The sequence below is a fragment of the Pangasianodon hypophthalmus genome, chromosome 8, assembly GCF_027358585.1.
Source record: "Pangasianodon hypophthalmus isolate fPanHyp1 chromosome 8, fPanHyp1.pri, whole genome shotgun sequence".
NCBI classification, from domain to species: domain Eukaryota; kingdom Metazoa; phylum Chordata; class Actinopteri; order Siluriformes; family Pangasiidae; genus Pangasianodon; species Pangasianodon hypophthalmus.
In genome coordinates this window covers 3,131,213-3,150,005 of record NC_069717.1, presented here as the reverse complement: position 1 = coordinate 3,150,005, position 18,793 = coordinate 3,131,213, and the positions used below count along the sequence as shown (strand labels likewise).

The 18,793-nt window shown below is 42.3% G+C and overlaps 1 protein-coding gene across 5 annotated transcripts in view; it reads left to right on the top strand.

The window, feature by feature from the left end:
- rfx2 (regulatory factor X, 2 (influences HLA class II expression)) overlaps positions 1–18,793 on the top strand; it is a 42,226-nt gene that overhangs the window by 22,163 nt on the left and 1,270 nt on the right. For 4 of the 5 annotated variants that reach the window (XM_053235882.1, XM_034306438.2, XM_034306439.2 and 1 more), the window contains 16 exons: positions 1,760–1,840; positions 2,278–2,357; positions 4,379–4,640; positions 6,025–6,099; positions 8,393–8,574; positions 9,359–9,478; positions 9,766–9,887; positions 11,263–11,381; positions 13,769–13,881; positions 14,844–14,995; positions 15,643–15,740; positions 15,847–15,996; positions 16,129–16,337; positions 17,149–17,302; positions 17,478–17,520; positions 17,629–18,793. The exon at positions 17,629–18,793 is cut by the window's right edge and continues 1,270 nt beyond it. In XM_053235882.1, the coding sequence (XP_053091857.1) occupies positions 1,760–1,840; positions 2,278–2,357; positions 4,379–4,640; positions 6,025–6,099; positions 8,393–8,574; positions 9,359–9,478; positions 9,766–9,887; positions 11,263–11,381; positions 13,769–13,881; positions 14,844–14,995; positions 15,643–15,740; positions 15,847–15,996; positions 16,129–16,337; positions 17,149–17,302; positions 17,478–17,520; positions 17,629–17,750 (2,082 nt within the window). In that variant the 3' untranslated portion in view covers positions 17,751–18,793. The remainder of the gene's footprint in view (positions 1–1,759; positions 1,841–2,277; positions 2,358–4,378; positions 4,641–6,024; positions 6,100–8,392; positions 8,575–9,358; positions 9,479–9,765; positions 9,888–11,262; positions 11,382–13,768; positions 13,882–14,843; positions 14,996–15,642; positions 15,741–15,846; positions 15,997–16,128; positions 16,338–17,148; positions 17,303–17,477; positions 17,521–17,628) is intronic. The other variant, XM_053235881.1, reaches the window with a different exon arrangement.

The window sequence follows — 18,793 nt, the reverse complement described above, 5'->3', positions numbered from 1 at the left end:
CAGCGTTTCTTTGGACTATGCCAAGCTTTCTAAATGCTTTTGAATGCATTTTTAAAAGAATTTGACCACATTACTGGCTATTACAGGCAATCAAAGAAAAATAACAGACATTACAAACAGGTGAAGGGCTTAACAGGGATAATTGATAGCTCTGAATCTTGTTTAGTTAATTAGAGACCACACAAACCTGCCAGGAGATGATACGGAGTATAAATAGAAGTCTTGATTAGTCCATCAAGAATAAAGAGGAGGAGGAGGAGGCGAACAAACTGTCAGGCTTTGGAAAGGGAAAAAAATGGGAGTGGCCGAGGGCATGACAGGTTAGCTGTTAAAAATTAGTCTGTTTTTCTAACACGAGTCAACCATGTTAGGAATAATAATCGTCGTTATTATTAATAAACGGTCGTTTTGTCTAAGCCCAGCTACCTGCTGAGGAGGTAAATCATGCAGCTCAGTGCTCGCCTAATGTTCAGCTGAAGAACAGAAATGTATTGTGCTCCCGACGACTCTGATGGAAAGACGGAAGAGTCCGTTTCACCCGCTGTGAGAGAAAAAACCATTAGTCAGTGTCACCGGCTGGAAGGAGAGATGTTGGGTTTGGACGAGCCGCACAGCCCAGGGACGTCGAAAGAGGGAGAGAGAGAGAGAGAGAGAGAGAGAGAGAGAGAGAGAGAGAGAGAGAGAGAGAGAGAGAGAGAGGGAGAGAGAGGGAGAGAGAGGGAGAGAGAGAGAAGGCTGTAGATCATGTAGATGGAAGGGTTTGAGGAAAAGCAGCAGTGAGCTCCAGATCATGAGCTGCCTTTAGCACAAGTCGTGCTCTACGGTGCTGCTTTATTTTTATTTTTTCCCCACCAATACAATGCTGGTGCTTTCTCAGGGAAAGGAATAAAACACTTTGGGTCATGCTGTTATAGGAAAATAATCAACAAACGTGGTGGTGTGATGTGGCCTGACGCAAAGCGTAGTTACTGTTACCATCCAAAAGTTGATTATTTTCCTATAACCGCACATCCCAAGGAGTCCCCATGATACATTTTGTTGTTGTTGTTAAGTAACATGTTTTTAATGCGTTTATTATTAGGCTTAGATTGTGTGGTGCGTCCGGCATACAGGTTCCTGTGAATGAGTTGTTACTATGCCAGTGGTAGCGTGTTAGAACCCGCGCATTAATATAAACCTGTGATTTGAATTACGGACATCACTACTGTCCGAGCTGCTGTTATTGAAAATTAATAACTAACACTTCCAATCAGAATTGAGAATTCAACAGCGCTTTAAAAATCCTTTAGCATCTGTAGACACAGCACAGAGGTCATCATATACAGCAGTTACACGCTAGATATAATTCAAATCAGAGTCTTCAGATTTGCTCACATTGTTGTCATGGTGATGCAGTGACACGCCCCCAGACCCTAGATTGCACATACAAGGTTTGTTAGCAGTAGTATGAACGGTGTAGTTCTTTTTTTAGTTTGTTGCAATTACCACTAAACCTTTGCTAATTTTTTAACAGTAGTACATTCATGTTTTTTAATTTTTTAAATAAATTAATTAATTTATTTTTTATTTAAATGTTGAACTTTAAAATAGAAACAGGATCGGCACCCTGTACTTGTGATTTTATTACGGTTACTCATCAGGAAGTCACCCAGACTGGGCAGCCATTTTATCTAATGATAAAGTGACACACTGATCATTTATTTGTGTGTGTGTGTGTGTGTGTGTGTGTGTGTGTGTGTGTGTTTTCCTGGTCCTGCAGCGAGTGTTAGTCCAGGCCACAGGCTCGTCCCCAAAGCCACAGGTGCAGCAGCTGTCTAGAGTTCAACAGGTTCCTCAGCAGGTATATACACACACACACACACACACACACACACACACACACACACACACACACACACACACAGCCTCCCAGGACAGACACTCTAACCTCTTACACACATGACGCATCTTATCTTGTCCTATCTCTCTTTCTCTCTCTGTCTCTCTCGGACTCGCTTTATCTCCCAAGCCAGTGACGGGTGTGTGAAACGCCGATGTGATGAATTCTGCTCGCGTTTTTTTAATAGCGGTTTGGGACCGCCGTGAGGAGTCAGATAATGAGCTCTCCTTTGGCTGCTCTGCAGGCCTTTTTTGGTCGTTAGCGTAAAGTCGAGATCACACGCTTACCGTCTTATCTTGGCTTCAGACCTGCTGCTTTCATATCTTTAACTGTTCCACTAGTCTTTGAAACAGCACTGATTTGCTAAAACTCTGTTTCTGTTTGTGTGTTTGGGCCAGGTGCAGCATGTACAGCACGTATACCCCACCCAGGTGCAGTACGTCGAAGGAGGAGAGGCCGTCTACCCCAACGGCACCATGTAAGCCACACCCACTGCCTTTAAAAAAAAAAAAAATCATACCTGTATTTAGGGAGTTAAAGCTTTATTCTTTATCATTTGGCCAAAAAATTGCTTGATATTAAGCTTGTAAACTGATATCTTTTTTGATATCTCTTGCAGTAAGGAGTGATAATCATTCCCTAACCATGATTAGATGTAGCTCATTTTTTTCAGCTTCAGTGTTAAACCAAATAAAATGAATATTGAGATCATGAAATATCAGCGAAGCGTCCATGACAACTGAACATCTTTGCCAAATATTTTGATGATTAGCTGCATTCTGTGGTTTTAAAATCTGGCTAGCGTCTTCAATGTTCGTCAGCTTGCAATTCATGCTTTATTTGTTTGGAAATGTAGATCCCTAATGAGCAATCTAGAGGCAGGGAAAAACTCCCTGAGACGACATGAGGAAGAAACCTCGAGAGACATTTTAAAACCATTAAAAAACATTTTTTCATCAGGCCTTATTTTTCATATCAGTCTAGCATGTAGCAGCTGATGTTTCCACCCAGTCTGAAGCACTTTTAACATCCTCTGATGACAGCCGTGTTGCTTGTTCAAACACACATCTAGCTCAGGCAGAGATCTGAGCATTCCAGTCTTCCGTTTATCTGCGTATATCTGTTGTACGATCAGTGTACACTTTCTAAGAGCTTACATTCTCTTTTATGTCAGATCCTCGTCACAGCTTGTCAGTAGAAGATGATGTTTATTTTCATGGCGTAGTGCGACACCCTTCATAAGCCATGCATGCGTCGCTGTTCATGCAGCGCAAACCTCAAAACATCCTTATAAACCCCAAAGGCTTTCAGCTTCCTCCAGTAATGTGAGACTAATTAGACCACACGTTAATTAAACATGTTTATCTAAAACTAGACAGATTTGTTTTTGCTGGATTGTCAAGTGAACCGAGAGTTGAGAGTCTGACCGACTGACACGGTGTAGGCTGAAAGTTCTCATGCTCATGTTAAAAGTGAGATTCAGAAAACAAATATTGATTACCTTGTTCACTTCTTATAATGGACATTTGCAAAATAAAAATAAAAAGATTTCTCGTTATTTTAGTACGTTAAATAAATATCTAGCTCTTATCTTCTATTCAAGCACATATGTGTATGTTAGCCAGCTATGTAATGCTAGCCATGGTTTCATCTAGCTAATACTAGTAAATTCATTTAGCTAGCTGTTAGCCAGTAGGTTTGTTTTTGTGTGTGTGTGTGTGTGTGTGTGTGTGTGTGTGTGTGTGTGTGTGTGTGTGTGTGTGTGAATAACTAGTATAGGGTTGGGCGAATAAATAGGTTGGGAAAGACTGAGAAACAGACTGGGAGAGACTAAGATAAACTGGAAGGGAGGGAGAGCCTAAGAGAGCAAGAAGAAAGAGAGATGGATTGAGAGACTAGAAGAAAGAGACTAGGAGTCACAGTGAGAGACTAGAAAAAGAGACTGGGTGACACTGGAAGAGAGAGAGACTGGAAAGGAGGGAGAGACTGAGCAAGAGACTGTGAGAGACTAGAAGAAAGAGAGACTAAGAGAGAAAACAGAAGAAAGAGGCTGATAGAGCGCCTAGAAGAAAGAGAGACAAAACGACAAAATTATCATGATTTTTGAAGGCATTTCTATGATGCACGATATGTATCATGACAAAAGTTTGCCCAAAAACTACCAGCAGTGGTAAAAATTTGTAAAAATGTGGCAATTTGTCACATTAAAGATATCACAATAACCACAATCTCTCAGAAAAGCATATCACGATATCGGTATTGTATCATCATATTGCCCAGCTGTAAATTAACACATGGAGAGCACAAGCTGTATTCACAATCCTACTATACTATGCTTTCTTAGTCTTGCTAATTATTTTAATTTTATTAGATTTGTTTTTAAATGATTTATTTAATGTCGTAGGAATGTAGAGGTTTTCTTTCTTGTTTTGTTAGAGCATTGCTTTTCGTCACTGAACTCATTATACTTGCGTAAGTTGTATTTCTCTGTCTTCTCAGCCGCACGGCTTACACCTATAACCACGATGCCCAGCTCTACGGTCAGGCCAGCGGTAACGCCTACTTTGACACTCAGGCAGGGGCGACGCAGGTCACCACGGTAGTCTCTTCAGCAAGCAGCGTGCCCTCACACGGCATGGTGGGCATCGCCATGGACGTGGGCGGGAGCCAGGTGATCTCCAGCAGCGGCGCTTATCTCATCCACGGGGGCATGGACGGCCGCCACCACGCCACTTCGTCCTCCCGCTCTTCTTCTGCAATGGTACGTTCCACCCTTCTCAAGGCGAAATAGTTCTAACTATTTTATGATGGTTGTATGATGGTTTAAACGAGGCCTCTCAGGACACCAGATGTTATATTTCCTTTTCACACACGCTAGCTTGAAAGCAGTGGCGTTCTCTTCCTGCGAGGTGCTGATTAATGAAATAATTCAGATGTTCAGCCGCTGCTGGTCAGCCGTGGCTGAAGTCCCAGTATGCACCAGCATTACTGTGTCTCAGGTTAAGAGTGTGTATATCACAGCTGGCCTGTGGGGTGAGAGGGAGAGAAAACTGGACAAGCAGAAGGCAGAGGATGCGAAAGATGAAAAGAAGAAATTACCAGAAGAGTTACAGCGAACCATAAAGAACGAGATCAGTACATAGCAAGACCATGTGTGAAAGATTAGGAGGGAAAGATGGAGATATTGAGAGAGACAGAGAGAGAGTGAAAGAGTGATTGTGAGAGAGACTGAGAGTGAGAATGAGAGACGGGGTGGGGAGAGAGAGAGAGAGAGAGAGAGAAAGAGACTGGGAAAGAAAGATGAAAGAAACGCTTGGAGAGAAAGACGGAGAGGATGTTAGAAAGAGAGATTGGGAAGAAAAAACACGTAGACAGAGGATGAGAGACTAAGAGAAAGACTGGAAGGGAGAGGCGGTGGTAAAGAGAGAGACAATGCAAGCAACTGGGATGAAGAGAGAAAGAGATGAAGAGATTTAAATAAGGAGAGAGAGAGAGAGAGAGAGAGATAGAGGAGGCACTCTATGCCGTCACTTCTACCTCTCAGTAATTCATCAGGGCCTTGTTGTAGTGCATCTCACAATCACTCAAGCACCCTGCAGCACAAAGCAGCCCCTCGGCTCGTTACCGTTTGGCCCCTGGGAGCCTTTAAAAGACCTGAAAGGATGCCTGCTTCCTCCTTCCTTCCTTCTCTCTCCATCTTTTATCCCGTTTTAGCCTGTTTAGGCTGTAGTTCGTCGGTCTGCAGTGTAATAAGTGACATGGAAAGTTCTAAGCAGATCAGCGCTTTGGAGCTCATTTGCATTAGCTTTATCTTTAGCATGAATTACACAGAGGCTTTTGCATTTGCATTTGCATGCATTATTCTGTGTGACTCAGTAAGAGAAATCTCAGCCTGCCGCTTAACCCGCGTCTCCATATTCACGTTTTTTTTTGTAATGTGTTCGTCTGCACACACTGACTGACTGTAATGGAATTGCCCTGATCTTGCTACAGCTAACAGTATGATTGCCTTTTTTCTTTTCTGTTTTTGCATTTCTTTCCCTTCCCTCTGTGTCTTACCTTCCTCTGCCCCTCACCTGTTCTCACTCCCCCCTTCCCTTCCTTTCCCTCCTGGTTCTGCATGCTCCTCCCTTCTCTCTCTGTAGCTTGAAATGGCGATTGAAAACCTCCAAAAGTCTGAAGGGATTGCTTCTCACAAGAGCATCCTGCTCAACAGCCATGTAAGTCATCTAAGAAAACTTTATTTTGAGAAAGACTAGAGAATAAAAGGAGGCCCACTGCTGTCTACACTTCACACCTTCCTGCTGCCCCTCTGCTTTGCTAATTGCCTCTTTACTGTTGGGTTTTACTTTTCAGTGCTGGAGGAATGATTGGGTGACTGCCTAGCTTCTTTTAAACCATCTCTGACATGTCTGCATGATATATGATTCTGTAGAATCTCGTAAACTTTCAGCCTTTCTTCCAAAACAAGTTACCCAAAACTTTAAACATCTCTAGTTGAGACCATTTATGAACAAGAGTGATGTAGCTGAAGTTGAGGAACTGTTTGGCCACTCCTACATCAAGTTTAAATTCGACTACAGGTACAGGTGCAGAAATTTGGAGCACGGAACAGATACCGATACAGATAATGACATTTCATTGCACCCCTAATGAATATGCAAGTCAGAAACACCCTGAACCTCACCCAGACCAACCATTTGCATGGCTAGTGTTTGCATATTGAACATGACTGGCTCTTTGTTTATGACGCAATAACATCTGCCTGTCACATGTGGAACACTAACTGTAACTATTATACATTATATATACACTATTATACACTATATATACACTTGGTCGAAGTCAGTGTTCCACAGTAACAGCTCAGTTTTACTCGATCGTCTTCATGACACAGGATTATGATTGGAAATGTCGGAGTGCTAATAAAAATGAAACGGTTTCATTGGTTCAGGCAGCCAATCAAAATGGAGATTCAGGAAACCAATGAAAATGCAAAGGAGGCGTCTCTAACGCTGCTTAAAGATAGTAACTCAAAATTCTAATGCTGTTTACTGGAAAAAAACACAACATATAAAAGCTAACCAGCCGGTACTACCTGCAGAACGTTAGCTAATTATGTACATTAGCTTGGACTATTATGCTAATTTGCTGCCTTTCTGTAATGAACGACCTGCAAATTTAAATGGTTTAGCCAAAGAAGCAGTAAGGGGCTGTAAATCCCACTTAATTTTCCCTGATTGTTGCACATAATCCGTTCTGCCCCTTGAAGAGGTTCAGCTTTTGTAAAACCCTCCACTGGCTTTTAGTTTTATAATTCAGCTCATAAAGAGTTTGATCATTGTCTCACAAGTTAAATAAGGTGCGTTCACGCAGGGAAAGACGTTACGCTGAAGACTCTCCAGGTGCTACAGGCCTGGGACTGGGAAACCCAGCTCTATACCTCCATTCAGCAGGCAGGCTTGAACTTGGCAGTAAACTGACATTTGCCCCACTGTTCTTTGTCACACACTCGAGTGTCTTTAAACATTTCCAGCACTACAGCTTTTACTTAATGGCAGAGCTGCATCTCAGGTGTGTGTGTGTGTGTGTGCGCGTGGGAGTGGAAAATGCGCGTCGCCTTTCCAGGCTGCCGCTGAGCAGTAGCTGCGTCAAACAGTTCTGTTTATTTCTAATGCAGGCAGTAAAAATGTCCATGAAAACTAGGTGAACTGATAGTGATACTGATATCAGATATTGGTCTGACACAGTGCTCATTTACTTGGACCCGTATTCACAAAAAAATGCTCAAATACCATGCGATACTATGTGTCATAAGATTAGTGTACGTTAATGAACAATGAAATCTGGTAGTATTTCATGATTGTTGACGGTAATCAAAGCAAAGCAGACTACAGCATCTTCCTTCGGAGCAACCAACCTGATAAATCATCTAATGGTGTTTAAATGTTATCTTTGCTTAAAGATGGCTGAAGCATGCAGAGCAGTATCAGCTAGCACGCAGAGAAATTGTCTGCTGTAAGAGCACTTCACTTCAGCGAGCACTGAGACACGCATACTTTTCCTGTTAAACTTTGCTTCCGCACTCATTTTCAGTGACCACACTCGCTGATACGTCGCAGTCTCTTATTAAAGATACTGTTTAAACGCCATTAAATCTTAAACATAAAACTCCACATGAGGAGTTCATTGCTAATAATAGCACACAGCAGCAACCAACATAAACAGAGCTAAATAAATGATGCCCCCAATTGACTGATTTGATTAATACAAAATAGGTTACTTTTGCTATCAATGTCAGTGTCAGTCTCGAAAAAAAAAAACACCTCATACTCTTACGGAATCTGAAAAAATGATATTAGTCAAGTTTAGGGGTACGCGTTTGATCTCTCTTAGCTCTCGATGCTTTAATATGCTTCAGATTCAGTGTGAAACAGCAATGAATTTTGCACATCTGATGTGTGTGTGTGTGTGTGTGTGTGTGTGTGTGTGTGCGCGTGTGCGCGTGTGCAGCTGCAGTGGCTGTTGGATAACTATGAGACAGCGGAAGGAGTGAGTCTGGCACGCTGCTCCCTCTATAACCACTACCTGCGTCACTGCCACGAGCAGAAGCTGGACCCAGTCAACGCCGCCTCCTTTGGCAAACTCATCCGCTCAGTGTTCATGGGGCTGCGGACTCGCCGCCTTGGCACCAGGTCTGTACGCACACACACGCGCACACACACACACACACACACATACATCCCTATACAATCATAATCGTTAATACGATGACGAAATGCGAGACATTTGTTTTACATTTATAGAAGGAGTCTCCAGTGTCAGTGCTCCAGTGTAACAGGCAGAGATAAAGCTGTAACTTTCTTTTTCTGACATCTTCAGGACAGAGGAGCTTACGCTTTCTCAGTCACATGATAAGCTACATTTTTTGTCTAATTAACTTCAAAAACTGAAGAAAAAAGACAGGCTGGTGAAGGAACGACCGTTTATAGCTGCTAACTTGTTTTCCAGATGTTTTACAACATTAAACATAACTATAAACTGAATATACTATAAAATTTATTGAGTGTTATTTAATTACTAAAAGATTTTAATTGTTGGCATATCACTGTGGTATAAGAGGAATAAAACACTATGGGATGTGCTGTTATTGGGAAAAAAAATGAACTTCACTGATCAATGTCATTGATTATTTTCCTATAACAGGAATCCCCTAAGTGTTTTATTTCTTACTTAATAAAAGATGAATTAATTGATTAATAATAAAATTGGGAAAGCTTCAGAAGCTTGAGAAAATGCAGTGTATGTACAAAATCTTATATTTTTCCTCACATTTGCAATAGGATTGTACCTGATGATGCTGAGCACTCACAAACCAGACATGTCTTAATGTATAACACCACAGGCTTTTGTTCTTTATGTCATTTGCACATGTAACGTGTGTGTGTGTGTGTGTGTGTGTGTGTGTGTGTGTCTCAGGGGAAACTCAAAGTACCACTACTACGGCATCCGCGTGAAGCCTGACTCTCCTCTCAACCAACTGCAGGACGACACTCAGTACATGGCCATGCGACAGCAGCCCATCCACCAAAAACAGAGGTGTGTGTGTGTGTGTGTGTGTGTGTGTGTGTGTGTGTGCGCGTGCGTGCTGAATGTGTGTTCTGGATGCTCAAGCTTTAATATAAAGCAATAGACAAGTGAAAATGACATACAGGTGACCTCCTGAGTCTTCCTTTTTCTGTAATGAACATGATTTATCTCTATATCTCTCCCATCTGGTGGTTCCCTATTTAGTGCCTGTCTAGTATGTGCCTACTGCCCTAGATGACGTGTTTGTGTGTGTCTGTGTGTGTGTGTGCGCGCGTGTGTGTGCACCTTGTGCTCAGGTTTAAGCCGCTGCAGAAGGTGGGTGGGATGGGTGATTGCATTTCCTTTGGCTCTCAGCACTCCAGCAGCACTCCGGAGCAGAGTGTGGCCGCCCAGAGCCAACACCACCAACAGTACATCGGTAACTAATACTAATATTACTGTAATATAACAAAGTGCAGCCATAAAATCTATACAAAATGTAATCCTGTATGCTTCAAACAGAGCTCACCTTCTCCTATAGGAGCCCAAAACTGTGTTCTTATTTACTAAAAACAGTAGAAATGCTAACTCCTAGAGAGGTGTAGCGACTGTGTGTGAGCAGTAGTTTTATCATTTCAGTGACATGCGTAAATATTTTATATTTTATATTTTATATTCAGAGCTCAAACATCAGAGTACACTAGTACAAAATGACACCATAAGAGCAGGTTTTTCCCCCCAGTGAAAACAACAGATGAGCCAATTGACACATGAATCCGAAATGATTGACAATTTTGAGCTCGCTGATATTAACTGACAAACTTGGAAGCCCCGCACCCTTTCCACCATCTCTCATTAGTAATGTTTTTGACCGGTGCTCTCGTCTCGACTCGATTTTCTCGCTCGAAAGACGGGCTGACGTGGCGCTCTCGCTTTATAACATGGTAAATAGACAGATTTTTGAGTTCGTTAATGTGAAATAAAATCGGTTAGTGTACATTTGATTTAGCTAACATTAGACAAGTATACAGTTAACGTAGCCCTAATAAGTTGACCAGAGAACACTTTGCAAATAATTATGAGGTTAATAATAATTAGGAAGTGAATGATTGTCCCACACTCGTATAATAATAAAAAGCTGAGTTATTCCATCCATAACCGTAACCATTTCCTTTATGTCTGTTTCACGACTTCTCACCACTATTGCGTGTTTTTTTTTTTTTTTACGCATTCTCAGTAGAAGGTAAAGTGCTTTGCGTTATGTGCGTAAAAGGTTAGTTTGTGGTGCCGTGAGCAAAGACGACTTCTTTCTATAAGAAATAAGTTATAATGTATTATTTTCTATTCCGATAAAACTCTCTTCTATTCTACTGTCTTCAGACAAACTTACATTTACATTTATGGCATTTGGCAGACGCCCTTATCCAGAGCGACTTACAATTATCTCATTTATACAACGGAGCAGTTGAGGGTTAAGGGCCTTGCTCAAGGGCCCAGCAGTGGCAGCTCAGCAGTGCTGGGATTTGAACTCTCAACCTTCCGATCAGAAGTCCAACATATTAACCACTGAGCTACCACTTCCATCTTCATATAGCTTATTTTGTAAATCGATATGCAAATGATCACCATGAAATAATGAATATGCAAATTAGTCTCTGATGTCATCTAGCGACTTTTTGAGCGTGCTTTATCATTTTTAATATGCAGAAGAGTCTGTGAACAGCAATGTTGTGGTTATAATAGGGCTCAAGCATTTTTTTTAAAGCTCATATAAATTGTGTGTGTGTGTGTGTGTGTGTGTGTGTGTTTTGAAGACGTGTCCCACGCCCTGCCCCCGTTCCCCTCTCTCGCTCTGGACTCCTGTCCGCTGCCGGAGCGCATCACCATGAACGACGTGAAGAAGCTACAGAGCATCTACAGGGACCACTGTGAGGTACTCCTGTCCTTCACTCGTTCACTCTGTCTCTATGACACGTGTTCGTCACTCCTCTACCTGCAGGATGAGTGTGTGAGAGTGTGTGAGAGTGTGTGAGAGTGTGTGAGAGTGTGTGAGAGTGTGTGAGAGTGTGTGAGAGTGTGTGAGAGTGTGTGAGAGTGTGTGAGAGTGTGTGAGAGTGTGTTAGCTTTACAGTTCAGTACTGTTAGGACTCTGGTTTAATTTTCTCTACCAGTCCCTCCCCTCTGCTCTCCCTGTTCATCTCACACCTTTTGTTCCCAAGCTCCTTTCATCTCTCACTCAGCGCCTTTCCAGTCATGCCAATTAACCTTTCAGCTAGGCGGAGACACGCAAGCGCGCTCACACACGCTCACACACGTGCACACACGCGCACACACGAGAAACCTTTCCACTCTTTTAGTTTTTTAATGTGAATGCTACAGTTTTTATTTTTTTTTTCTAAAGAACTTTTCATCGTCAGGACCAGCCTCAAGGTCAAAACTGTCAGATATTCCTATCCTTGTGGGGTCATTTAGTCTCCCCGCAACACACACACACACACACACACAAACACGTGCGCTCAGACCTCTCATCTCTGCTTTTTGTCTCTTGCCAGATTTTCTCTTGTCATTCAGGGAAATATATTTAGCCTTTTTTTTTTTTTTATTTGCACGTGTTTTTATAGATCCTGTGACGAGTACAAACTTATCTGCTCTGCTGGTCGTAAAGTTTTGAGCTCAGTTCAAGCCTTTGGGCGTTTCTAATCCGGCTTGTTTATTTCTGTGTGTCGTCACACACGCACACACACACACACACACACACACACACACAGAAGTGTGAGTCAAACTCCGCTTTTTTGGACGTCCGACTCCAAAACACTGTAATTTTTTACAACCATGCCGTGATTGTTTGTCGAGGCAGGGGGAATTTTCCTCTGTTTTTTTCTGGTTTTGGAGCGCAGTGTTTGAACTGTTGCTGGGGCAACGGTAAACAAGGTTGCCGTGGCAACCTGGCCAAGAACCCAAAACATGTCGTGTGATTGGTGGAAGGGAGGAGTGTGTGTGTGTGTGTGTGTGTGTGTGTGTGTTGTGTGAATGGTTGGGGGTGGGGGTGTATGGCATAGGGCCAGGCAACTGGATATAGGAGCAAGTGTCCTGTCACAGGAGAATCTCTCAACTTAGTGCAACACACACACACACACACACACACACACACAAAAACTTGCTGCACTTTCATAATGCTAGTGTGTGTAAGCATGAGCTAAATTCCTGTCTGTTGGCTCACCACTTCCTCCTTGTTGTGTGCAGTAAAGTTTTTAATGATTATTTTTGATAGTTTTTTTTTTCATATTTGCAGATCGTTGAATTTAATTTGATTTGTTGTTGTTTTGGTGAAGTGTGCAATTCTGTAGAAAGTAGTTAGAAATTTCCAGGAAATAGAAACAAGAGGCAGAACCTACGCTTGATTACTCAGAGTAGTCAGAGTGCGCGCGCGCACACACACACACACACACACACACACACACACACACACACACACACACACTGTTCAGCTCTGTTAAAGAGCACCTTTTCTGGGACTGCAGCTGAACCCCAGAGAGATTTATTTTGCAGACAGAAACTTTATGTTCACCCTGAATTAAATAAGGAATAAAACACTTCTGGTGTGCTGTTACAGGAAATTAATCAATGACTGAGTGGTGTGTTGATTATTGATTATTGCCATATATTGCCAGCACAGACAAAAATGTTTTTTTCCTTTTATACTTCAACAATTTGCCCAAATTTTTAAAAAAAATTAATTTCATGTCCTATCACGTCATGATTTTTATCCATTTATAGTTAAATTCAGTGTTGTGGAACGTTCTTGGTATCACGTACGTTATAGCAGCTATAAAGAGTCATTCCCTCGCCTGTTTTTTTTTTCTCTCTTGAAGTTTATAAGATGAAAAACTCCTTACAGAAAACTTCACCTTATCAACGATTATACATTTTTAGTCACTATATAACAGCGCAGGCTTTAATCTGTTTATTATAGGTTTAGTTTATGTGGAGCACCCGCTGTACAAGTCCCTGTGAATGAGCTGTTACTATAGAAACGATAACGTGCAAGCACACGTTATCATGTAGCTGTTACTATAGAAACGATAACGAACAAGCACAGTAATATACAACTGTGATTTGAAGCTGTCAGAGCTGCTGTTACAGGAAATTCATCAACTCCTTCCGATGAGTCAGATTTGAGAATTCAACAATGCTATACTGCAATAAAACTGCAATAATGGATTTATGACTTTGCGACTATTTATTTAGTTTCGACTTCCTTAGTTACTTAGTTTGCGCTCTCTCTCTCTCTCTCTCTCTCTCTCTCTCTCTCTCTCTCAGGCCACACTAGACGTGGTGATGAATCTGCAGTTTCACTTCATCGAGAAGCTGTGGCAGACCTTCTGGTATTCAGCACTGCCATCTAGTGACGGCAACACCACCATCCCCAGCAGGTCAGACGCTACGCACGCCGTTATTTCAACTCTACATGTACAGTTTTAATTAGGATTACTGTACATGTGCCAAAACTAGCCAGAAGGCTTAATCTGACCTTTAGACCCTGCTGTCTGTTTATTGATTTTTTCCTTTTTCCCAGAAGACACTATTATCTCTAGTACTCTAGTACATTTAACATATTTTGACTGATTTCTGTTTGCGTCTGGTGATGTTTATCCTCGAACATGGCCGGGTAAAGCTTTACACTCTGAGATTTTCGCAGACAAATATTGCATATCATGAAAGAATTCTTTGGTTGTGAGTTGATATCGGTAATCTTAGGACGCATCATTTGGTAGCCATTGCCACCAAAGAGTTCTGGCAATGTCAGAAATTTTTGAATAAGTTTGAATTTTAAGAAAAGCCAGAATCTTGAGACAATAACAGAATCTCTGTGAGTGCTGTTAAAACCCTTGTCTAAAAAACAACCAATAGGATGATGCCAAACTCACAGGACAGCTACCAATACACTAGTAGCGATGGTGAAACTAAATGAAACATGCTAATGGACTGAAAAATCTCCTTATTACCTCAAGCTGACTTTGAAGGATGTCTGTGTTTATTTGAGCGCGTTCTCTGCGTGATGACTGATGACGTAGTAATTTTCTTTAATCGCAGGTCTATCGTTAGAGGATCATCGTATAATCTGACAGGGAGAACATATGAAGTGTTATAACTATGTTTGTTACTAACAGTTCTTGTCTTTCCTGTAATGCTTTGTCAATACTGTACATGTATATGGTCATGCCAGTAAAGCTTGCTGAATTGAATTGAGCATGCATTCTGTTGATCTTGTACAGTGTGTCAAGTTCTGCTGCTTTTTTGTTCATTGATGGACAGACTGACAGATAAGCAAAATCTCGTGAAGGTTTATCGACTGAATCGGGGTGTGTGTGTGTGTATGTGTGCGTGCGTGCAGTGATGAGGAAATGGAAGGCGTGATCCCGAGGGAGAAGCTGATTGCGCTGTGTAAGTTCGAGCCGGTGAAGCAGTGGATGAGGAGCTGTGATCACATCCTGTACCAGGCCCTGGTGGAGATCCTCATCCCTGACGTCCTGCGGCCCGTTCCCAGTCAGTACCGCACCATCTCACACACACCACACCACAAACTCTGTGCTTTTTAAAACAGAGATATACTTTTATTTATTAATAGTACTGGTTTATATTTACTTACGCATGGAGTATTTTGACTGCAACTGAAGATTACATTCACAGTAAGCTTTTTAATCCAAGTCTGTACTGTGGACTTTGGAGATTATACATCAGAATTTTGAGATTAAAAAGTCAGAATGTTGAAGTCAAAAGTTTGAATGTTGATATTCAAATAATAATAAATAATAAATTCGAATTTGAATCGAAGTCAAGATTTTTAGACAAGTGAGAATCTTGAGATAAGAAGTCAAAATTCTGATCTATTCTTGGTGGCAAAAATAAAGAAAAAATATTTTATGCTTTTCTTTTTTTTGGCTTAATTTTTATGCTTCTGAAGTTTATTTCTGCCTACCTGGTGAAAATAGACTTCCATAATTGTAGTGACTTTGAAAAACACTTTAACTTTACTAAAGTGGCATTTATGTAAGTTGATATTTATCTGTGCTAGCATGCCTATGAAATATGCTGAATTTCAAAATGGTAACTGAGGATTGAAGACTAGACTAGATTGAATACAACAGTATTTAATGAAATGTGTGTGTGTGTGTGTGTGTGTGTGTGTGCAGGTACTCTCACTCAGGCTATTAGAAACTTTGCTAAGAGCCTAGAGGGCTGGTTGACTTCAGCGATGAGTAACTTCCCCCAGGAGATCGTCCGCACCAAGGTACTGCCTCTGTTTCACTACACTTTATTATCTGTTTGGCCTGTGATCGACGTCAGACACTCACGTGTGTGGGTTTTCTTTTCTTTTCTTTTTTTTTCTTCTCCAGGCCGCAGTGGTGAGTGCGTTTGCGCAGACGCTGCGCAGGTACACCTCTCTGAACCACCTGGCGCAGGCGGCTCGGGCTGTGCTGCAGAACACGTCTCAGATCAACCAGATGCTCAGCGACCTCAACCGCGTCGACTTCGCCAACGTGCAGGTTGGACTTTTACTGCACAATACACACTTCAGTTTAGAGCTGACACACTCCCCTGTCTTAAAGCACCTTACAGGCTTTATCATAGCGCTAATGTGCTCAGTGTTCTGTTCTGTGTGTGTGTGTGTTGTGCAGGAGCAGGCGTCGTGGGTGTGTCAGTGTGACGAGAGTGTGGTGCAGCGTTTGGAGCAGGATTTTAAGATGACCCTGCAGCAGCAGAGCTCTCTGGACCAGTGGGCCGCGTGGCTGGACAGCGTGGTGAGTCAGGTGCTGAAACCACACGAGGGCAGTCCCAGCTTCCCCCGCGCTGCACGCCAGTTCCTCCTCAAGTGGTCCTTCTACAGGTACACACACACACACACACACACACACACACACACACCTGGTTTTCAAACCCACTCACACTGGTTTACTTTATACACCTCCTTGAAAGAAGGAGCAAGAAGTCTAATTTTAACCGATCACCCAAGACGCGTTTGTTGTCCGAATCTGATTTGCACTTGGAGTTATGAAGTTAATCTTTCTAACAAATAACAGAAGTCTGTTATCCACCAGTTCAGCATTTTGCAAAAATAATCACAAACTCAACTCATTTATCACTCATTTAGTAACGTTGTATGTAAACGCTTTTATAGAATATCCTCAAACTGAACTAATAATTCTAGCCAGATTTACAAAAGTTTCAGGAAAGGTTTTCTTTCATACTCATGCGCATGTGTTTATAAATGCCAATCACCCGTTAAGTGCGTTCACAATTAGCCACGCCTACAGAACTCCATAAAAACCTGAAAATGACAAAATGGTGGCTAGTCTGTGAAAGAGCGCCTCCTAAGTGCAGCATGCGATAAATCTTCCTCCTTTTCTAGGGTGCTATAACTGGAATCGCTTTGGTCATTAATATGAAGTGACTGAGTTTCACAAAATGTTCAGTAAATAAAATTACATTAAATAACTAATTTTAAATTAAATAAATTTAAAGTTGCCAGTGTAACTCTGTGTATACAATCGTAGTAACGTGTCGACAGTTATGTGATTATGTTCCTGCAAATAAATTCACTCGCATCCGGATTGATAACTGCTATGTGGATTTTATTTTTAGATGTTGTTGTTGTTGTTGTTGTTGTGTAACGCTGTTGTGTGGTGTGTGTTGTGCAGCTCCATGGTGATCAGAGATCTGACTCTGCGCAGCGCGGCGAGTTTCGGCTCTTTCCACCTGATCCGCCTGCTCTACGACGAGTACATGTTCTACCTGGTGGAGCACCGCGTCGCCCAGGCAACCGGAGAAACCCCCATCGCTGTCATGGGAGAGGTCCGTCTGCTCACACACACACTACACACACACACTACACACACACACTACACACACACACACACACACACACACACACACACACACACACTCTTTCTTTCCTTACTCTTATCAACATGTGCTGACCTGTGTGTGTGTGTGTGTGTGTGTGTGTGTGTGTGTGTTTGTCCTGCAGTTCAGTGACCTCAGCTCGATGATGCCATCCCTCATGGAGAAAGGTATGAGCTCACTTTTTATTTTTGATATGCTGCAACACACACACACACACATATATATACACACACACACACACACACTCACACTCTCTCTTTCTCTTTTTTCGTTAGATCCGTCATTCTCAGACGACATGAGTGACCTGGGCAGCGACGCAGACGTGTCTCGGGGGACATGCGAGCCCGCCGTGAAGAGAGAGAGAATCGAGATTAACCACACTCTGCAGGAGATCTGAAACCGGTCCAGCGTGTGTGTGTGTGTGTGTGTGTGTGTGTGTGTGTGTGTGTGTGTCTATGTGTGTATATGTGTGCGTGAATGTGTGTGTCTTTATATATAAGCAAACATCAGAATCCACCATTCTGCTAGTGCGAGTTGGTATAACACTGGCTGGATTCTTGTTGTTTGTGAGGAACTAATGCAGTCTAGAGGCTTTATAGTTTGTGCTTGAGGTTTGTTTTCTTTTTCCTTTCTTCTTCTTCTCCTTCTTCTTCTTCTCCGTGCCTCTGTGTGTGTGTGTGTGTGTGTGTGTATGTGTATAATTTGTGCCATAGTATCCTTTCAGTGCCTTAGACGAGAGCAGAAACCACTCGAGCGCACACCGTGCCTGTCCTGCGGTACGACCGTATCGTCTCTCGAGCACCTTTGGAAGAAAAAATTCGAGATCCCCGTAGTGTTGGCTGCTTTCGCTCGGGTTCCACACCAACACACGATAAATCCCCTCCCTGAACAAACATACGAAGCACCCCGTCCGTACGAGCACCCCGTCCGTACGTATGAGCCGTCGATACCTCAACTGTTTCTATGCTGCGCTGTGTTTTTATGTAAAGAGATTCAACCGTCCGAGAGCTGCTCCTCATGTTTGTTCTTGATGTATATAAAGTTGGCTTTATGGTTAGCGATTAACACCTACGTTCACACCAGCGAGCGGCAAGCCACCGTTCGCCCTCTACGTTATGTTCACGAAAACAGAGCCGTGATCTCGGCGACATTTGAATTGACGTTTTCTCTATTATATGCAAATTAGGTACAAGAAGACAAAGCGACAAATCCGAACGATTGACTTGACAGATTCCTCGGATCGATCCTGTGGCGTCTGTCGTCAAACACAAAATGCAGGAAATATGTATAACGTTGGTTTCATCTGATCCTGACTTAAAGTAAATGTGTATAGAGACATTACGAGGAAAAATAAAACTCGGAAGAAGGACATTTCAGAGATCGTCTGCACCGTGTGTGTGTGTGTGTGTGTGTGTGTGTGTGTGTGTGTACGGAAACCTG